This window comes from Ovis canadensis, chromosome 12 (assembly GCF_042477335.2).
Source record: "Ovis canadensis isolate MfBH-ARS-UI-01 breed Bighorn chromosome 12, ARS-UI_OviCan_v2, whole genome shotgun sequence".
NCBI lineage: Eukaryota > Metazoa > Chordata > Mammalia > Artiodactyla > Bovidae > Ovis > Ovis canadensis.
Genome location: NC_091256.1, coordinates 11,595,081 through 11,616,455, shown reverse-complemented (window position 1 = coordinate 11,616,455; position 21,375 = coordinate 11,595,081). Strand labels below are relative to the sequence as shown.

The 21,375-nt window shown below is 35.7% G+C and overlaps 1 protein-coding gene and 1 pseudogene across 1 annotated transcript; one reads left to right on the top strand and one right to left on the bottom strand.

Annotated features, from left to right (window-relative positions):
- The first annotated feature begins 2,895 nt into the window (after positions 1-2,895).
- On the top strand, positions 2,896-5,484 carry LOC138415803 (olfactory receptor 10AG1-like). Its single transcript, XM_069544362.1, has 2 exons — positions 2,896-3,331; positions 3,444-5,484. Exons 1-2 carry the CDS (start codon positions 2,947-2,949, stop codon positions 3,956-3,958), a joined length of 900 nt encoding a protein of 299 aa, XP_069400463.1. The 5' UTR covers positions 2,896-2,946; the 3' UTR covers positions 3,959-5,484.
- A 5,460-nt stretch (positions 5,485-10,944) lies between these two features.
- On the bottom strand, positions 10,945-13,447 carry LOC138416272 (olfactory receptor 10AG1-like; annotated as a pseudogene).
- Positions 13,448-21,375: the final 7,928 nt, after the last annotated feature.

Genomic DNA, 21,375 nt, shown 5'->3' with positions numbered 1-21,375 from the left:
TAACATAACACATAAAATAAAGTTACAACCATTGAGGAGTTCAAAGAACAATTATTTTGAAGAAAGAAACTTATAGAATTCAGGATTTATAAAATAATAAAGATAGCTTTAAGTCCAACATTGTTTTTAAATTATTTTCAAGGATTACATTGCTAATTTTTATCAGATATACAAATATACTTGAAATACACCTTGTTCTACTCTTGAAAAATTCAAACTCAGATATTACCTATTTCATGTCATATAAGATTTGATCACCAAAATATCTCATCTGTACAATTACAAACTGTATTTTATATAGCACTGGAAATAATTTTATTCAAGTAATAGGTGAAATTGCTCATACTAAATGTTTTTATTCATAAAATGATAAAGATTAAAATTGTATTCTTTTGTATATTAATCTTTTCTCCCTTTTCAGATTGACAATTTTAAAAGTGTCTGTTTCTTTTCTCAATTTCAGAACCAAATAATGAACACCATAGTAAGTGAACAAGCATTTTCTATGTTCTATATTGTTCCCAAGTAGGAAAATAGTCTCAGTGCTTCCATCTCAGATCATGTAACGTCAGTGGGAAAATAAAAGGTAAATGAAAGGACTGAGCCAAATTGCAGCACTATGTGCTACAAAGTTGTGTGTGTTCTCCCTATTAGTTCTACAGAGTGGAGGTGATACTATTATTGAAATTACTGGCAGAAAATTCTTGGAGAATTCACATCTAAGAGTCTTGGATTTTTATATCACTGTGATGATTGTTTTAATATCTTATTTTATTCCCTCATTAACCATATGATACAAAGTCAAGGTAAATGAGAGAGCAGTTTTTCATAATGGTAAGACAGAGAGTGAAATTTAGAAGAATAAAATTTAGTTTTTAATGAAAAAATAATAGCTAGCTTTTGAATAGACTTTTTATGAATGCCAAAACATCTTTAATTTGCTTTGCATGTATCAAATGAATTAATTCATATAGCAGTCCTAACTGTTGGTACAACTGTTAGTCAGTTTTACTGCCAAGTGATCTGTGGCACGGGGAGATTAAGCAATTCACATTGTCACAAAGCAGGCAAGTGAAGCCATGATTCGATTGCAGGCCATCTTGTCAGGATTGTATTTTCTGTCCATGACACAATATTTAGACTATGCTTGCGTGGAAAAACTTGAAACATAAAGGATGGGGAAATGAGAAGCAGGGCTGGGAGTCATGTTGAGTCAAGTGATGCCTGGAGTGTAATATTTAAGGAGGCAGTCACTTTAACAGTGGTACAATGCAGAGTCAGCCCTGAAACTCTGAAATTCTGTACTAGAGGAGTCTCATTCCTTATTTAGCTAAGACCGTATTCTACTCCAGGCTCTGATGAAAGGAAAAAAATGCAAAAATGTAATCATTAGCAAGTAACTCAATAGCTCTACCCAAAACAATTTTTCTAGGGAGTGTGTTACAACCCTGGCAACTAAAGATTTAAGAACATTGTACCATATTAATAATTATAATTATAGGACCATAACTTATACATAAACATATTAAAAGTGATAGGTAATTTATCAATAATATCATATCTAATTATCTCAAATAAGAAAGCAAAGAAAATTTGAACAATTACTTAATATAACAGATGATAAATAATGGAGTTAGGATTCAAACTTCAGTATGATTTAAAAAATAAGCACTGATTTGCAATCACAAAACCAATGCGCAAATGATCAATGTATCCATCATTGCTAAATCTCAATATCCTAGCTCAAGAAAAGTGAGTTTAGAAACTGTTACCTGAATTATTATTATTTTCTGAGGAACAACAAAGACATCAGAGAGGCACACCGAGTGCAGGGTAAAGCATGACAGGAAGTATCTCACACAGCTAGTGAACACAGCCCGGTGATCCCTGTTTTCCCAGAGTGACCCTCTTAATTGCTTCTATCTGTATCTATTCCCACACGACTTTTCCAGAATGAAACCCTCTGATAGCCCCCACATAATATCTTACTGAAATATATGTATTTTATTCCCCTATGTACAATTAAATAAAATATTCTCTCATTTATTAAAAACTGCCTAATAATGTGAATTGTATATAAGAACATGCATGATCAAGATCATCAAGTGATGGGAGGGAAATGAAGAGTTGAAATATGTAGCTGAAAATATATAAGGAAGATAATTTCTGTTATATTAACAGTTCTACTGAAGTATGTAAAGAAAAGTTATAGAGAAATACAAAATTGCCAAAAAATGTAAATATTTAAGGGAATTCCCTAGAAGTCCAATGATTAGGACTTTGTACTTTCACTTCAGTCTCTGGTTGAGGTACTAAGATCCCATAAGCCATGAGACACGGCCACAAAATAATGTAAGTATTTAAAACTGAGATAACATAGCAAGACTGTGGGTCTATCTTCAGTGATTATCAATTTGTCCAATGCCTGTGCTGGTCAGGGCATTTGGGGCTTCCCTGGTAGCTCAGCTGAGAAACAATCCACCTGCAATGCAGGAGACCTGGGTTTGATCCCTGGGTGGGGAAGATCCCCTGGAGAGGGAAATGACAACCCACTCCAGTATTCTTGCCTAGGAAATCCTATGGACAGTCAAGCCTGGTGGGCTACAGTCCATGGGATCACAGAGTCAGACAAGACTGAATGACTAACACTTTAACTTTTTTGACTTTGGACTGTATTCAGAAAGAATGCCCTAAAAGATATTTCAAGGGAGAGTGTATGGTGATAACACATGGATTATAAACTGAGAAAGGAGAAATGCATAAATAATAAAATTCTTAAATTAGGAACAATTGCATTGATCATAGAAATCAATATGAATATCCTGATACAATTTATAAAACAGGCACTGACCCTTGATGGTAAAAATAAAAAGCAGATAATACATTTCTGCCTTTTCACAGATGCAACACTAAGAAAAAGCACCAGAAGGTAATCTCACTAAATTGATGGAATTTGTTCTCCTGGACTTTGCTGATGTTCCTCATCTCCAGGGGTTTTTATTTGGACTGTTCTTACTCATCTATATAATTATCTTGATGGGCAATGGGATCATATTTCTGATAACAAAACTAGACCCTGGTCTCCAGACCTCCATGAATTTTTTCCTTGGAAATTTTTCCCTTTTGGAAATCTACTATGTGTCTGTTACGCTCCCCAGAATGCTCACGAGTCTTTGGACACAAAGAATGATTTCTTTAGTTGCTTGTGCCACACAGATGTGCTTCATTCTTATACTTGGGGCCACCAAGCGCTTCCTTTTGGCCGTGATGGCCTATGATTGCTACACAGCCATTTGTAGCCCTCTGCACTATCCTCTGGTCATGTCGCTCAGTCGTGTTCAACTCTTTGCGACCCCATGGACTGTAGTAGCCTACAAGGCTCCTCCATCCATGGGATTTTCCAGGCAAGAATACCGGAGTGGGTTGCCATTGCCTTCTCCAAGTCATGAACTACAAGGTGTGTATCCAGCTAATGGCTGGCTCCTGGATCAGTGGAATCCCAATCCAAATAGGCCAGACAGGCCAGATTTTCTCTCTGCCCTTCTTCTGTGACATCCCTCCCATACTCAAGCTGGCCTGTGGGGACGCTTTTCTGAATGAAATGTTGGTCTTCACAGTTGCTGCGCAGTTTGTTTTGGCTCCATTTCTGTTGATACTTGTCTCTTATGGCAAAATCATCTCCACAATCCTTAAATTGCCATCAGCCACAAGTCGAGGCAAAGCCTTTTCCACCTGCTCCTCTCATCTTATGGTTGTGGCATTGTTCTTCAGATCAGGCCTTGTCACATATTTAAGACCCAAGACCCAAGGCTCAGCAGGAACTGACAAAGTGCTTTCTCTCTTCTACACGATTGTGACGCCTGTGTTTAACCCCATGATATACAGTCTAAGGAACAAGGATGTCATAATGGCACTGAGACAATGGCCATGCAAATACCTTAGTTCATTGAAAAACTGACTTGTATTTCAGAAGTTGATTTCTTACATATTTGTTATAAATTTTCAATATTTATCTTAACTCAATTTATCTGTCTATAAAGTGGTAGTTATTACCAAAATAAAAATTACTTGTAACACTGAGAAACCTTTCTGTCTCCAGTTATACAGTTGAGTATGGGTCAACAAATAGCAAATCATTCACTTGGGAATTCTATAACCTTCTTGTGAAATGTTCTCTTGTAGTAAGAACTTTAGACAAGAATTGCTATAATAGGCCCAGTTGTAATACAGACTCAAGTTATATCACTTATTTGAAAGCATATTATTCAGTTCCATAGAGTTGTCACAGGAAATTTTTAAAACTAAGTTAGTAATGGGCATTAATTAAAATGTTATGTATAGTTTGGCCTAGCAATTATTCTGCAGAGAAATGATTTCTTAGAGTGAAAAGTGCCTCTCACTGGGAACGTAGTTTAATAAATGATGTTGTACAATGATATTAGTAATTATTAGGCATCATTTATGTGTATATCAGATTAAATAATAATATGATTTGTTGAGTTGATAAAAGATATTATTGAAGTCTTTACATATAATAAGATGAGCTTGGAAAAAGTGATGAGAATATTCACAAGTCATGATTTTTTAAATATATTTTCCTAGAGATGATAGTGAGGATAGGAAAGTTAGGGGAAAAGGGAAAGGATTTAAATTTTTGTAAAAGTAAGTATCTGCCATAAAAGCACAAGTATTATACACCTTAAACCTTACATACATACACATATTAGAAATGGTCAATAAAAAAATAATCATCATTAATTATGGAAATCACAGAGTAAATCATTCTATTTTTCCTTTGTTTTATTGAAATTGTGCAGTTTATTACAGTAAGCTTGTGCTATTCAGGTAATCAAAATAACAAACAATTTGTATTCATTCTGGACAAGGAAAATCACAATGATTAGTTGTGTCTGCTATTTCTGTAGTTATATAATTTTCAAAATTCCATATATATATAATAATAATCCTTCCTATAGACAGGCAACAGATCATTGCAGAAATATGACCTGTAACCAGTACTCAAAGTTAAAAAATATGATGAAGCTTGAAGAGTTGCTTTTAAAGTTTATTCCCATAAAAATATAAGTAAGTTTTGTTCACATTTATATGGAGCTGGCTATTTCCAGATGGATAGGGAGGTGCAGTACCACTTTCTCCTTGGGAAAGCAACCAGATGACATGTGACCAATTCTGATAATAAAGTGAAGAAGGAAAAACCAACTCTTACTGAGAACCAAGTAAACAATAAATCACCAAGATTCTCAGATAATACAGCCATCATAACCTACTAAAATCTAATGGGGATGATTGAATACAGCGGAGATTAAGAGAAAGAGAACTATAACAACAACAACAACAAAATTCCAGGAAAATTTCTAGGCAGAAGTTGGATAAATCCTGAAACTATCATATGCTGAAAAGATTGAGACAAAAATCAGGAAATCCTCTCTTTTTTCTCTCCCTTCTGCCTAACTAAAAAAAAAAAACAAACCTCTTTTAGAGAGAAGAGATAACTAATTGGGGGTGGGCAACATTTAAAAATATTGATAGATTGAACAGATGTGATTGGATCTCTCTCCGTTTATAGAGAAGGGCAAATAAGAGTGATATCTTGGAGCATTATGACTTTTTTGGGGTAGATACTGAAGTTCCAAGCTAAAAATGTCAGTGGACAGCTTCAGAAATTATTCTCCCTTTGGCTTGGCAACTAACAAACCATATCTAAACTAGTTACCACATTTAGTAGTAATAGCTTGCCAAAAATCTGTATCTGTATCACTTGTTTTTAAAACACAATAAATGTGTGCAAATACTACCACTGCTTTGCAAATCATAAATATCTTTATTAGCAGGATAATCTTTTGTTACTACTTTGCATTGTACTATTTCCAGAGCAAGTCACTTATAATTCTGAGAAACTAAGCACACACAATAATAAAAATTTTATTATTTAGAAACATGAAAACAGACATTCATTTACATAGGTATACATGCTTGTCTGTGTGTGTCTGTGTGTGTACTTTAGGAGAATATTGCTTTTGTGGACTGAAGTCAACTGACAACGAAGGATAGGAAGGTCAATAATATGCGCAAAATCTTTCCGAGATTAATAGCCTGATTCGGGGAAAGTGAAAAGTGAATATGTCTTCATTGTGCATCTGGATTGTATTAATAGCTTGGATTCTTTGCTGGAAAGGAATATTCAGGGAATAATGGTAGACATCTTCTGTTTCTTTCCTTCTTTTAAAGGTATCTGCATATTTATACTTATATAGGTATCATACCTATAATTGTTTCTTGGAATAGTGTTTTGCTGTATGTAACCCTTATATCGATAAACTATTTCTTTAGCTATGACATGAAAGCATGTAAGCTTATTTCACTATCATATAATTAGTATAGAGAACATATATAGAAATAGAATAATAGAATTGGAAGATAAAGAGAAGGTGACCATATGGTCTAAGGGAAGAGTTGGAAAAAATATAAGTTATGAAACAAACTTTTAGAGAGATAATGTTGAAATTTCAAAAAGGAAGATGATTGAGCTTTGCCATAATAAGCTTTACACACAAAAGATATACATATTTATATATGTACATTTATATTTTGTGTTTAAAGCATTTAGATAGATGATACATAGATAAAAAGTTTGTGTATGTGCATGCAATAACACAGATGTGAACTTTTCTAGGTGGATTAATTGAAGTAATTATATTTAGAATGATTAAGGTTGTCATATATGGCCTTCCCCAGTGGCTCAGCAGTAAAGAATCTGCCTGAAGTGCAGGAGCTGCAGGAGACATGGGTTTGATCCCTGGATTGGGAAGATACCTTGTAGAAGGGCATGGCAACCCATTCCAGTGTTCTTGCCAGGAGAATCCCATAGATAGAGGAGCCTGGCTGGCCGCAGTCCATAGGGTGGCACAATCAGACACAATTGAAGTGACTTAGCATGCACACACAAGGTTGTCACACATTTATATTTTTGTTGCTATTCAGTTGCTCAGTTGTGTTCACTCTTTGTGACCCCATGGACTGCAGCTTGGACTTCCCTGTCCTTCACCATCTCCCGGAGCTTGTTCAAACTCATGTCCATAGAATTGGTGATGCCATCCAACCATCCTGTCCTCTGTCGTCCCCTTCTCCTCATGCCCTCAATCTTTCCCAGCATCAGGGTCTTTTCTAATGAGTTGGCTCTTCGCATCAGGTGGCCAAAGTATTGGAGCTTTAGCTTCAGCTTCAGTCCCTCCAATGAATATTCAGGACTGATTTTCTTTAGGATGGACTGTTTGGATCTCCTTGCAGTCCAAGGGACTCTCAAGAGTCTTCTCCAACAACACAGTTTAAAAGCATCAATTCTTCGGCACTCAGCCTTCCTTATAAAATGTGTCCTTGAGGATCATTATTCTGTGACAGCCAACATACTTGAAAAAACAGAGAATCAATTAATAACTGCCTCATATATTGCATTTCCATACTGAAAGTATGTGTAAACATTAGCAAACCACTGAATATCTTAGATTAAATAAAAAGAGAAAGAGCCTTGAGATAATCTCTGTTCCTTTCTTTCAAGTGAGGTCTCGTTTAGAATTGTAAGTAAAATCAAATGACTAACAAAGAACTATCTACTCTTTATCAGTGTGATAAAGAATGATAGATGACAATGAAAAACATATTAGGAAAAAATAGTTAATTGAATTAAAGAATGTTTGTAGAATCTCGAAAATCAAGTGATGAGAATCAAGAAAGGAAAGGAGATAGAGGAATATGCGTTCTATGTAAATTCAGAGCCAAATTAAATGTTCCAAGTCAGCAAATAGTGGCAGGTCCTGTAAGCCAAAGATAAGAGCAAGTATTTATTCATGCATGTGTATATCATGAGACACCAAGGCAGAATGAACTCTGCCTGAAGGTTTAAGAAGGCAGAGAAGTGTGAACATTGTTGTAAGAGAATTTGTATTAATAATATTGTTAAAATAATTTCAATATTTAAATGAGTAGCCTTCATTCTATGGAAAACTAGATGTTGGCAAATGCTTCCTTCTCCAAGATTTTTAAAATTTCTGAAAAGGCTCCTTGAATCCAGGATATTGTGTTCATTGCTTTGGCATACTTATTGATAGTAGATGTTATTGCTATTTTATAGACAGAGAAATTGACACAAAAGAACAGTTGAGATACTTGAGAATGCACAGATGATAATAAATTCAAAACAAAAATCAGTTATCTTAATTATAGGACTGATACTATTTCATTTCATTACAATTTGCTTATCTAAGAGTTCAGGGAAAGAATTACTTTGTTGTTCAGTCTCAAAGTCATGTCCAACTGTTTGTGACCCCATGGACTGTAGTATGCCAGGCTCCTCTGTGGTCCACTGTCTCCCAGAGTTTGCTCAAGTTCATGCCCATTGAGTCCATGATGCTATCTAATTATCTCATCCTCTGCCACTTCCTTTTCCTTTTGCCTTCAATCTTTCTCAGCATCAGGGTCTTTTCCAATGAGTTGATTCTTTGCATCAGGTAGCCAGTATTGGAGCTTCAAATTTAGCATCAGTCCTTCCAATGGATATTTAGGGTTGATTTCCTTTAGGACTGATTGGTTTGACCTCCTTGCATCCAAGAGACTTCTTTAGCATCACAGTTTGAAAGGGAAAGAATAGCACTCCCATAATTATTATATCTTCACTTTCTTTATCACCATCAGTAATGTATTTAATTTTTGACACATTAAAAAAATAGATGAAGTAGGTTAAGATATCTACACTCATGTGTGCCATGTGTGTGCTTAGTCACTCAGTCATATCTGACTTCTGCTCACCCGTGGACTACATAGCCCACCAGGCTTCTCTGTCCATGGAATTTTTCATGCAAGAATATTGCAGTGAGTTGCTATTTACTTCTCCAGGGGATCTTCCCAACCCAGGAATTGAACCTGCATCTCCTTCACTGGCAGGCAATTTCTATACCAATGCACCATCTAGGAATCCCCACAAGCCCTAGAAAAATAAAAATCCAAATTTATAAATCAAATGTTATAATTAAACTGTTAACTCTTTTAAAGAGAAATTAACCTGAAGGAACAAAATCTACAAAAAAAATTAAACCTATAAAGTGACAGTATCATTAGATAAATAAATGATATTTACAAGTATTAGTAACAATTTTTAGTTATAGAGACTGAGTATCCCTTGAGTTACACATTTGAAAGAGAGAAGCAGGTGTATAGTGAAGTGTTGATTTTTTTTTTCCTGTCAGGATATTTATGATGGATTAATTCTTGATTTTATCTGTCAGTTCAGTTAAGTCGTTTAGTTGTGTCCGACTCTTTGCAACCCCATGAATCGCAGCATGCCAGGCCTCCCTGTCCATCACCAATTCCCAGAGCCTACCCAAACCCATGTCCATTGAGTTGGTGATGCCCTCCAATCATCTCATCCTTTTTCCTCCCTTTCTCCTCCTGCCCTCAATATTTCCCAGCATTAGGGTCTTTTCAAATGAGTCAGCTATTCACATCAGGTGGCCAAAGTATTGGAGTTCCAGCTTCAACATCAGTCCTTTCACCGAACACCCAGGACTGATCTCCTTTAGGATGGGCTGTTTGGATCTCTTTGCAGTCCAAGGGACTCTCAAGAGTCTGCTTCAACACCACAGTTCAAAAGCAGATTTTATCTGTACCCTCTGGTTAATTTCATATACATTACTGAAAGATCAGCTGGTAAGGATTAGTTGTATTCATACTAATTTAAATACAGCTTATAGACAGGCAGTGTTAGGCATTTTTTATGGCTATATTACTATTTGTGATATTAAGTAATTGTGTGTGAATCTTTGCTTGGAAAGTGAAAGTCACTCAGTTGTGTCGGATTCTTTGCAACCCCATAGACTATACGGTCCATGGAATTCTCCAGGCCAGAATACTGGAATGGGTTGCCTTTCCCTTCGTCAGTGGATATTCCCAACGCAGGGACTGAACCCAGGTCTCCCGCATTGCAGGCAGATTCTTTATCAGTTGAGCCATAAGGGAAGCCCAAGAATACTGGATTGGGTAGCCTATCCCTTCTCCAGGGTATTTTCCTGATCCTGGAATCAAATTGGAGACTCCTGCATTGCAGGTGGATTCTTCAACAACTGAGCTATCAGGGAAGCTCTTAATTTTCATCTAAATTACTAATCTGTTCCTTGATATTAAGTGTAAAAAAACAATCCATACATAGATTTTTTTTTCATTGCAACTTTGTTAATTCAAGTAAGCTCTAGCAAAGATTCTAAGTAGGAAATGCATTTTGGAAATCGGTATGAAGCACAGTAATGAAAGCTGTATGACAGCGCTGTGTCAGATGTTTGGTATTCAGTTTTTATCACTCTTGGAAGAAAAGATCAGACATTCAGCTCCCTCTGGTTACACATGGAACAATTTTCTTAATTTATACTGAGAAAATGGATGTAATGAAAGGTTTTCATTCTATTTTAAAATTATTGTTCACGAACGTATGACTTATAATTTAGTCTTGTGTTCATTCCTCATCACATATCTAATAAAAATTCTCCCATTTGAAATGAATGTGTCACAAATACATATGGCGGTACCAGCATATTTGTAAATAATTTATCAGTTATCAAGGCAAAGTATTTTTTTTTCTACACATTTTAAGCAAAATTCTAGCGATTTGCTTATCTGAAAGTGTTAGAGTTGGGTAAAATTTAAATGGCTATGAAAAAGTGGATTTGTTTTAAAGAATAAAACAAAATTAATTGATTTTCTTATTTAAAATGTAGTCAAACTGACTTCAGACAGAAAACCTCAAAATACTTAATAATAGTAAATGACAACATAATAATTGGGAATAATTACGCTATCAGTAAACAATGGAAGAGTGAAATTAAATCATATTTCTGTGAGCCCTCTGAGACAAACATTAAAAAGTGACCTTTCACATCTTCACAGTGTTTTCTTAGGTAATAATTTTTTCAAAGCTGCAATGACATCCTTAGTCCTAAGACTGTATAGCAAGGTGTTAAACACTGGCGTCGCAGCAGTGTAGGAAACAGAGAGCGTTTTGTCGGTTCCTGTGGAATGATTTGGTTTGGGGTGTAAATAGGCAATAGTCACGGAGCCAAAGAGTAAAAGCACAACGGTGAGACGGGAAGAGCAGGTGGAGAAGGCTCTGGACTGGCCTGTGGCCGAGCGCGGCTTTCAGATGGCGGAAATGATTTTGACATTTCAGGAGGAAAGGAATCAGGAGGAAAGGAATCAGGAAGAAAGGAATCGTGGCAAACAGCGCAGCAACCGCATAGACACGAATTTATTAAGCGCAGTGTTCCCACAGGCCAAGGTGATCAACGGGGGATGTCACAGAAGAAGCGGTCGATCTGGTGTGAAGCGCAGAAGGGCAGTGAGGACACCCGGCGTGTCTGTGCTGTCGGGACTGGAATTCCCGCACCCAGGCGCCAGCAGCCGACTGCGGGCCCGTCCTGTGATTCGTGAGCAGAGGGCGGCGCAGAAGCTGCACGCGGATGCACAGGGCTCAGGCCTCGCTCCCAAGAGGAGCGCCCCCGGAGCAAGGAAGAAGCGCGTCCGATGGCCAGAGGCTGCGCATGGACACACAGGGCACAGGACTCGCCCCCGGCGCTCGCGGAGCAAGGAAGAAGCGCGTCCGATGGCGCAGCTCAGTGAAGAAACGCTTCTGTCCTGAGTCCAAAGGGTCACTAGAATCCTAGAGTGACAGATACGTAACAGATTTCCAGTGACGAGAAATTTGCAAGGGAAAAATACAGGGGCGTCTGGAGCATAGGGTCTACCCTCGTGATTATTATGATAAGACTATTTCCTGTTAAGATGAATATGTAGATGAGAAAGAAAATGCCAAATAGAAGTCCCTGGAGGTTTGGAAGATCCGAAAATCCCAGGAGAACAAATGCCATGACTGAAGAGAAATTGCCTTCTGCTGTTTGGTCTCCTGGAAGCATCTGCAATATATATATATTTTATATATATATATATATATAATGTAAAGTAATGTAAATATATGTAATGTAAATGTAAAGTAATGTAAATATATTTAATTTAAATATATATATATTTAATGTAAAGTCCTCTATCTCTCTGAGTTGCAGTTTGCCAAGTGATAAAATGTATGCACTGCACTTTCAAAACTCACTAATTTGAGTCCTAGAAAAGCATCTAAATTTGATATTAAGCTATAGTTTAAAGAAGCTCATTCTTTCACAAAAAGTAATCCATCAGAAAAGAGTAATATCAGGAATTAGGTCTGCTGATAGATGGCTGTATTTTCCCGTTACTGATAATGAAATAATTGATGCTGCATTTTGTTATTCAGCTTTGTGAGACGAATATATAGCTATAGCAAGAAATTTGACAATTTTATTTAGAATGACCTTTCCATCAATTCTTTCTCATGTTATTTCTTTTAAATTAATTTCATTTATTTATATTTTGATTTAAGCTATCCAAATATTTTTGAGTCATCATGCAACTATAATTTAAAAATAAGCCAGAAAAAGTGATTTGGGGGATGATCTTTGTGATTTTTTTGTGTTATAATAGTTGGAATAGCCAGTTTATTTCAATTGAAAGAGTCAGAAAGAACTCAGCCAAAGAGGTTTTTATCAAATCTCAAACGCTGCTTTTGCATTTGAGTGATAATTCCTGCAATCGACAGCCATGCTTTCAATAAATTTCAACATAAAAATGTTATATAAATCAGCTAAGATCAAAGCAAATAAAAGGCATTATTAAAGACTGAATTTTAGGCATGTACAACTCAAAATCTAAGTTACTTTTACTGCAACAGATAATTTCAGGGGAACATAGAATGTATCATTTATATATGCTTCTCCTTCCTGGGAACTAACATATATAAATAACCCAATAAGTATTTGATTTACGAATGGATAACAATATTCAATATTAATTAGATTACTATACCCTCCACTAATGATTGGTATGGGATGCACTATTCTCATTATTGTGTTTTGTGATCACCTCTCTCTCTCTGCACATTGAAATCTTGTCTTAATTCTTCTCCAATATTGTGATAATATCCTTCTTTCATATTTTTCTTAAGTATTTTGGGGAAAACAAATCAGAGAAAAGTAAAAATAACAATTGAAAAACAAATTGGAAATTAGCAGTCTATAACTGAGTATGAATTTGCTTGACTAAGATTTGTGACAAGTTCTTAATAACATGCAATGATAAGTAATTTTTGAAATTTCCACATGTATTGTGAATATTAAATAGAAATTGCATGATAAGACCTTTTGAAATGTAGAGAAGTTATTAAGCAATTTCCATCCAATTTCTAATTCCCTCCTTAAATATTATAGTAGCATAAAATCTTTCCTTCATATAAAGATACTGAGGATTTTCTCCATGAATTTGGAATGTTTTCCAGGTTGTGTCAGGGATACCATTCATGCATGGCTTTATTATAATACTGAAAAATATTATGTATTCATCTATGACAGTGAAAGATGTATATACTGACCACACATTGTGTTGGACTCATATTATTTCTGTTTTAATAACCTAAAAAAGTGTACAAACCAAACAGTTGGTGACTACAAATTCCATTCTAAGTCCACTATTTATTTCAGACTTTAATTAACAGTTTCTATTTGTGTTAAATGATTTTATGTTTACTTTCCAAAACAGTTTAATTGAAATTACAGTGTTCTGCAATACAGAGGGGTTTCCCACATGGCATTAGTGGTAAACAATCTGCCTGCCAGTGCAGGAGATGCAAGAGTTGCAGGTTAGATCCTGGGTCTGGAAGAGCGCCTGGAGGAGGAGATAACAACCTTCTCCAGCATTCTTGCCTGGAAAATTCCATGGACAGAGGAGCCTGATGGGCTACAGTCTAGGAGACTGCAAAGAGTCAGACACAGCTGAGCACGCATTCATGCATGCAATACAGAGATGGTGTTATTATCCACCACATCTACTATAAGGCTCTCCACATTTTATCTTCTCAAATGATACTTAAGCAATAAAACGATTATGAGCTGGATGAAATTCAAGCAACATAAACAGAGAAGAGAAAGAAAAGGATGAGAGAAAGAGAGGGAGAGGGAGGAGGAAGGAGGAAAGAAAGAGGGAAGAAGGGAGGGAAGGAGAGAGGGAGGGAGAGAAAGAAGGAAGAGAGAGATATGGAAAGTCAACCTATGAATTATTCTCAGTATTTTCATAACAAAATATTCACCTTAGTGAATCCCTGGTGGCTCAGAGACAAAGAATCCACCTGTAATGCAGGAGACACGGGTCCAATCTCTGGGTCAGGAAGATCCCCTGGAGAAAGAAATGGCAACCTGCTCCAGTATTCTTGCCTGGGAAATCTCTTGGATAGAGGAGCCTGGTGGGCTGCAGTCCATGGGGATCGCAAGAATCAGACAGGACAGTGACTAAACCACACCAGTGTTTTCAGTCTACACCTAATACTGGAGATGAGATTAGTATTGTGATTTGATTGTATACTTATATCCCTTCACTGTAGTTAGAGAAAGGCAGTATCACATCACTACTCTAAAATTAATTCTACTCAAACTTTTCTTTCTCAGAAGTCCTTCCAAGTGAACGGTAAACAGGCTTGATTCTTTTGAGGCTTTTTGTTTGTTTGTTTGTTTTTCCTTTAGGCTGGCTTCTTTTCTTAGGGACACAGGCCGATTTCTCTTTTACTTAGCTAATGACCTCAAGGCTCTAACTCCCTCTGGATGAGGACAAAGACAGTTATATTTGTAGTCTGATTTTGTAGTATTTGTTTAATCAGAAAAGTATAACATCAATGATTTTTCTTTTAATGCCCTAAAATGTTAGATTCCTGGCTCAGATGGTAAAGAGTCTGCCTGCAGTGCAGGAGACCTGGGTTTGACCCCTGGGTCAGGTAGATGCCCTTGAGAAGGGAATGGCTACCAACGACTCCAATATTCTTGTCGGAACATTCCATGGACAGAGGAGCCTGGCAGGCTACAGTCCATAACAAAGAGTTGGACACAACTGAGCAACTAATACTTTTCAAAGTAGTGTTTCTTCAGAAATAATACTGTATTTCATTGATTGTAGTATGCAAACACTTTTAAAACATTTAAAAATAAGCCAATCACTGCTTTCTTCAGTAAGTTTTCCTACATTTAGAATGTTATTCAAAACTGCCTCAACTATTTTAATAACTTGTTACATTAAAACTAATAATACATTTCAAAATTCTTTTAGTCATTTATCTCACTAATTTTCTATCAGAATAATGAAGATGTTGCCTGAAATATAGTCTAACTTGTCAAATTTAATATATTATCTTAATAGCCTGTAAATATTTGGGTTTATAAACTTTGATATTTAAGATGTGATTAGCTAAGAGAATCAATCTAAAATGTAAAGAACACTTTAGATGTAAGAGTTCATGCTTACCTCCCTGGATTGGAATGAAGTTATTTCTTTCTTTGATACGGAGTATTTTAAATGTTGTTCTATTGATATTCAACTTTAAATAATTTGAATGTTAGGTGTTGCAAATGTCTTTCTAAATCATTTTTTCCCTCCAAAGCAAATAGTGCTCTTTAAGTAGAAATAGATTTCTTTCGGCCTTGGGAATTAGTTCTCTCCCATATCAGTGTAAAATTGAACCAGCTCATTATACTAGCCATTCAAATATTTTGGAAAGCAACCAAAAATGTCCCTGGCCATAGCATTCCTTTTCAGTGATGTCTTACTCTATTCTGTAGTGCTTTAAATAACAAGGCAACTGACTCCAGGATTTTTGCTGAGAGAATCCCATGGACAGAGGAACCTGGCGGCCTACAGTCCACTGGGTCACAAAGAGTCAGACATGGCTGAAGCTACTTAGTGCACAAGTACATAAATATCCTAGGGGAATTAGGACATCTAATGTTGATGGAGCAATGGAATCTAAGACATTTAAAAAATTTCCCAACACAAATATGACTAACTGATTTTTGACAAAGGTTCAAAATCATTCAATTTATTTAAGAAAAAATATATTGTCTTAAAAAAGTTATTAAAACATTGCACATGCAAATCCAAAGAAATAAACAACAACAAACCCTGAAGTTCTATATAAACCATAAAACCTTATTTAAAAATTAACTCAAAATTGATCATATGAGGGAGAGAAATGGTGATGCCATCCACCCATCTCACCCTCTGTTGCTCCCTTTCCCTCTTGCCCTCAGTCTTTTGCAAACAGGCACACACACACACACACAAGCACACAGAGATGCGTTTCCAGAAAATGGATGTGTGATTCCAGGGGCTATGTGTGCGTGTGTGTGTGCTCAATTGCTTCAGTCGTGTCTGATTCTTTGTAATCCTCAGGCTGCCCTAATTGGTTTTCTGTAGTTTCTCATTAAATTTAACAATTGAATATTTTAAAATTAATATATATGAACAGATAGAGACATAGATTAGCTATCTAGATACAGATACAGATATAAATATCCTGCAGCTTCCCAGGTGGCGCTAGTGGTAAAGAATCCGTCTGCCAATACAGAAAACCCAAGAGATGCAGGTTCAATCCCTGGGTTGGAAAGATTCCCTGATAGTTTGTGAGTTTTGAGGAATCAGTCCATTTCATCTTATTGGCAATTTTATAGACATAGAGTTATTAAAAACATCTTTATTAATCCTTTAATAATATCTATAGATTTCAATGTGCCAACTCATTCTTTGTGTTTAATACATGTGATATGTCTTTTTTCATTGTCTGTTTTTTAAAAGTCATATCTACTTTATAAAATTTACAAAGTATCAGCTTTTTACTTGATTGCCTTTCTCTATTTTTTTTTTTTAGTTTTGGCGATTTCTATTCTGTTTTTTTCTTCCATTTGATTAGATTTATTTCACTATGACTTTTAGAATTTATTGTGGTGAAAATTTAATCTATTGACTTAAGATGTTATTTTAATGTTCTAAATGTTCAGTGCTATAATATTTTGTTTAAGTACTGCTTTGGCTGGATCTCATAGATTGTGGTATGTGATATTTATATTAAGTAAAAATGTAGATCAATAAGAGGAAGACCTCCAGATACTTGAAAAGTTACATAACATATAACTCTTCAATAGTGATAGCTTTCAGTGCATGGATGAAATATCTCTGAAATGTGTTGTTCTAACTCTCCATTATTCTTTATACAAGTCTGTTTATTTCCGCTTACATGTGCGCATGCTTAGTCGTCGCTGCGACACTTCGGACTGTAGCCCACCGGGCTCCTGCTTTCAGCTTGTGCACCTGAAAAGGAGTAAGTGTGTGTTCCCCTTCCCCTCACTCCTCTTTCTGTAGTCTAGGAGACGGTGAGGTCGACCTGGTTAGTGTGAATGTGGAGATGGAAAATTCCTGTTGAACATGACCTAATTGTCCCAAGTCTTCTAGATTTCTTACTTTTGAATTTTTAATGACAAAGACAATTCTCTTCAAAACATTATTCATTTAAATCTTTTATAGCACATCTTTATAGCATCAGTAATATGTAATCATAAATTTCTGATTTTACAATACTTCCATTTCTTAATAATCACAAAATACAGGAAAAGAGGTAGAAAATTTTAAGGAATACTATGGACAGATATGATTTTGATTGTCGTATGAAACTCCTCCAGTGGCGGACAGAAAGGTTTAGTTTAATTAAGAAATGACATGGGGAATAAGCTGATCCCAAGGGTAAAGAATATTTTATATTTAAAGAGCACTATTTTTTATGACAAGGAATATATTATAGACTGTGGTTAGCCTCTGTTCCAAATAAATGTAAATTGCCTAACTGCCAAAACAAAAAAGGTCTCACTTTTTTCCTGTCTTTTAACTCTGTCTATAAAGGTAAGCATTGCATTTAGCTTCAATTCAAACAGGTAAGCATGAATCATTTTTTCCAAAGCAAATTCAGCTTTACAAATATCTATGTACATTTAGCATCAGCAAAAAAGGCATTCATTTCAGAAGAATTAAAAATAGATCCTTTCTTCTTACTGTTAATTAATTTAGAAAACCTTGATTCAGATAATCTTCGCTTTTCTAATTCTCATCATCATATTACAAAGTGAGAAAGTACAGAGTACTGCGTACTATGCATGCGTGCCCTCAGTCGCCTCAGTCTTCTGACTCTCTGGGAACCGATGCGCTGCAGGAGCCCACCAGGCTCCTCTGTCCATGGCGTTCTCCAGGTAAGAGTACTGGAGTGGGTTGCCATGCCCTCCTCCAGGAGATCTTTCTGCCCCAGGGATCGAACCCATGTCTCTCATCTCTTACATTCCAGGCAGATTCTTTACCACTGAGCCACAGGAAATGTCTTGTAATATATTTGGCCAATATATTAAATATTACAACTTCATTATCATTATCATCAGTCATCTTAAGTATTAAGATTTATTAAGTGATTATTACATAGTAAGCATATATTTAAGTAGTTTGCATGTAGTATTATATCAGGATATATCACAAAAACATTTTAAAAATTATTTAACTAAGTTGTACAATAGTAAAAGGAGTTATTAAAATGTGTTCTCATCCAATACCAAGGGAATCATTTGTTTGTTAAAATTAAATTCTATGGCAAATGAATGAGAAAATATTAAAGTAATATTGGCATGTTTTCCTTTTTATCCTAAAGGAAGCAGGCTTCTGAACTGTATTCACCAATTTTAGATTTTCATTTCCTATTTCAAATTGATTTCATAAACTTTCTCTAAACAGTAATAAATGCATTATGATATAGCTGATTTACATATCATAATCCCTACATCAAAGAAAATTGTCATTTCAGTGGAAATACTGGAACAATAAACATGAATTATTTGAGCAAAAACAAAAGTGGCTCTATTTAGATGAATTATATAGTGATTTTCTCTTTGAATTGTATAAAGAGAAGCATTGACAGTTTTCAGAAGTCAGAGAAACCAACAAATATGTCACAAGATTTGAGAAAATCTTTGAACCTGAGATTGAGTTTAGAATATAAGTACAGTTTGTACAGAATTTGAATAATTATAATATTTCTTACTTTAGAAATGGTTTTATACAGACAATTCTATTTATTATTCATAAAAAGTTTCCATTTGATAAATAAAAAGTTGAGACAAGAAATATTTTAATAAATGTGAACACTCCATTCTTGATATTAAGTTTTGCTTTCTTACTTTTTCTGGCTTTTCTTTGACATCTTAGTTTCAGTATGCTTTTCAAATGCACTATTCTACCTGAACAGGAAGGAATAATTTGTAAAGGGGATTAAAAAATGAGAGAAAAACCTTACATACATAAACAGCAGATACAATAAAAAGAATAAAGCAGATGGCAGTTTCTGTGGGAAATGGGTGGCTCCACAAATGTAGGTGCATGCTCCTTGCTAAAAAGATTGATGATTCATTCAACAAGTAATTTTAATCAGTACCCAAGTACTACACTCTACATTGATTTAAGTATGTGAATAAAATTTGGTAAAGGTGTTGGGACAAGGTATTAAAAAAAGGAGGCATGATTGCATAGACTCATATATAATACATCTGTCAGCCACTAGCTTCTGACCAATAAGAGACTCATTCATAGCATTTTTGCATTTCTAACAATCACATTTTTATTGAGAGAATTGTATAAGAATGGAAAAAGTTTGAATATCTTTAGTACTGTAATGTGTAGTTTAAGATATTGTAGATGGTACGTATATAAATAGTATATGGCTTCCCTGATGGCTCAGATGATTGAGAATCTGCCTGCCATGCAGAAGACCTGGGTCTGACCCCTGGGTAGGGAAAATCCCCTGGAGAAGGGAATGGCAACACACCCCAGTATTCTTGTTCTTGTATGGACTATTGGTTCTACCCCACGTTTGTTTACATTTTTGCAGCAGAAATCTTGACTTTTGTCCTTATTTAATACCCTTAGAATATGTAGTTAGTTGTGTATCTTATTTTCAGTGACTTATTTTCTATTGGCTTTCAAATAAGTTAACACATAATATGAAAATACCTGTGTAACACGCTGAAAACAATGAAGCAATTTCCTACTTCTGCAAGAATGAGTAAAGAGTATAATTTCTAAATATGCACACATTCTGCTGCTGCTGTAGCTAAGTCGCTTTAGTTGTGTCTGACTCTGTGTGACCCCACAGACGGCAGACTACCAGGCTCCCCGGTCCCTGGGATTCTCCAGGCAAGAACACTGGAGTGGGTTGCTATTTCCTTCTCCAAATATACACACATGCATGCCCCACAAAAAGTATGCTTGATCTCTAACAGGAAAGAGAGGAAGGAGAGATTTACATTTTCAGTGGGAATCCATGTTTTACTTTGGAAATGAAGTGAAGTGAAACTCTCTCAGTTGCATCTGGCTCTTTGTGACCCCATGGACTATACAGTCCATGGAATTCTCCAGGCCAGAAAAAAATGAAAGAATCTAGTAATATAGTTAATGAAAAAAGATGGGAAATCTCAACCTATCACATTCACATGCCTGACTAACACAAACACATGCGAAAAGGAGGAATGAAAAAGTTGAATGGGATCATCAGTAAAACAGCAATTGTTGAGGATGTGGGTGATTTAAGAAGATCTCACAGATGAGTTGTGGGTGGTGTCTCTTTGATGCAGTAGGTGAGTGAGAGGTGAACATTCTAGCCAGAACTGCATTTGTGAACATAAACCTGGATGTACTTGCCTCTTACATCTCGAGTGTTCCTGGACCAAAAGAACAGCTTAAAATTCCTTTTCTCTCAACTGAGAAATCTGAATAGAACTTATCAGTACTGATTTATGGACTTTACACTGAAATACACATGTTTGAAAACTAGTAACATCCCGTAATGTTATATAGTCAGCTCATCAATTTTATTTATAAGAAAAAAATGAAATATGTAGACTGTCAGTGCCAAACAAGACTTTGGAAATACCACAGGAAAACCAACACTTTAAAAGTTAACTATATTCTTCCCTAAAACTATCTTAGGTCACTTACAATATATTTCACCATACAATCAAATTAACTTTCAATCAACAATAATTAAACACAGAATTAAGTTGAGAGCTGAAGAGAAAAACACAGGCTATAAGAGCAAAATCACTAATGTAAATGAATTTAACTCAATTTTTTGCATTTTTGAGCATTCAGATGAAGAAGTGAAGTAGCTCAGTTGTGTCCGACTCTTTGCGACCCCATGGGCTGTAGCCCACCAGGCTCCTCTATCCATAGAATTCTCCAGGCAAGAGTACTGGAGTGGGTTGCCATTTCTTCCTCCAGGGGATATTCCCAACCCAGGGATTGAACCCAGGTCTCCTACATTTCAGTCAGACACTTTACCGTCTGAGCCACCAGGGAAGCCCAAATTATAATCACATATCTTCAGAAAAA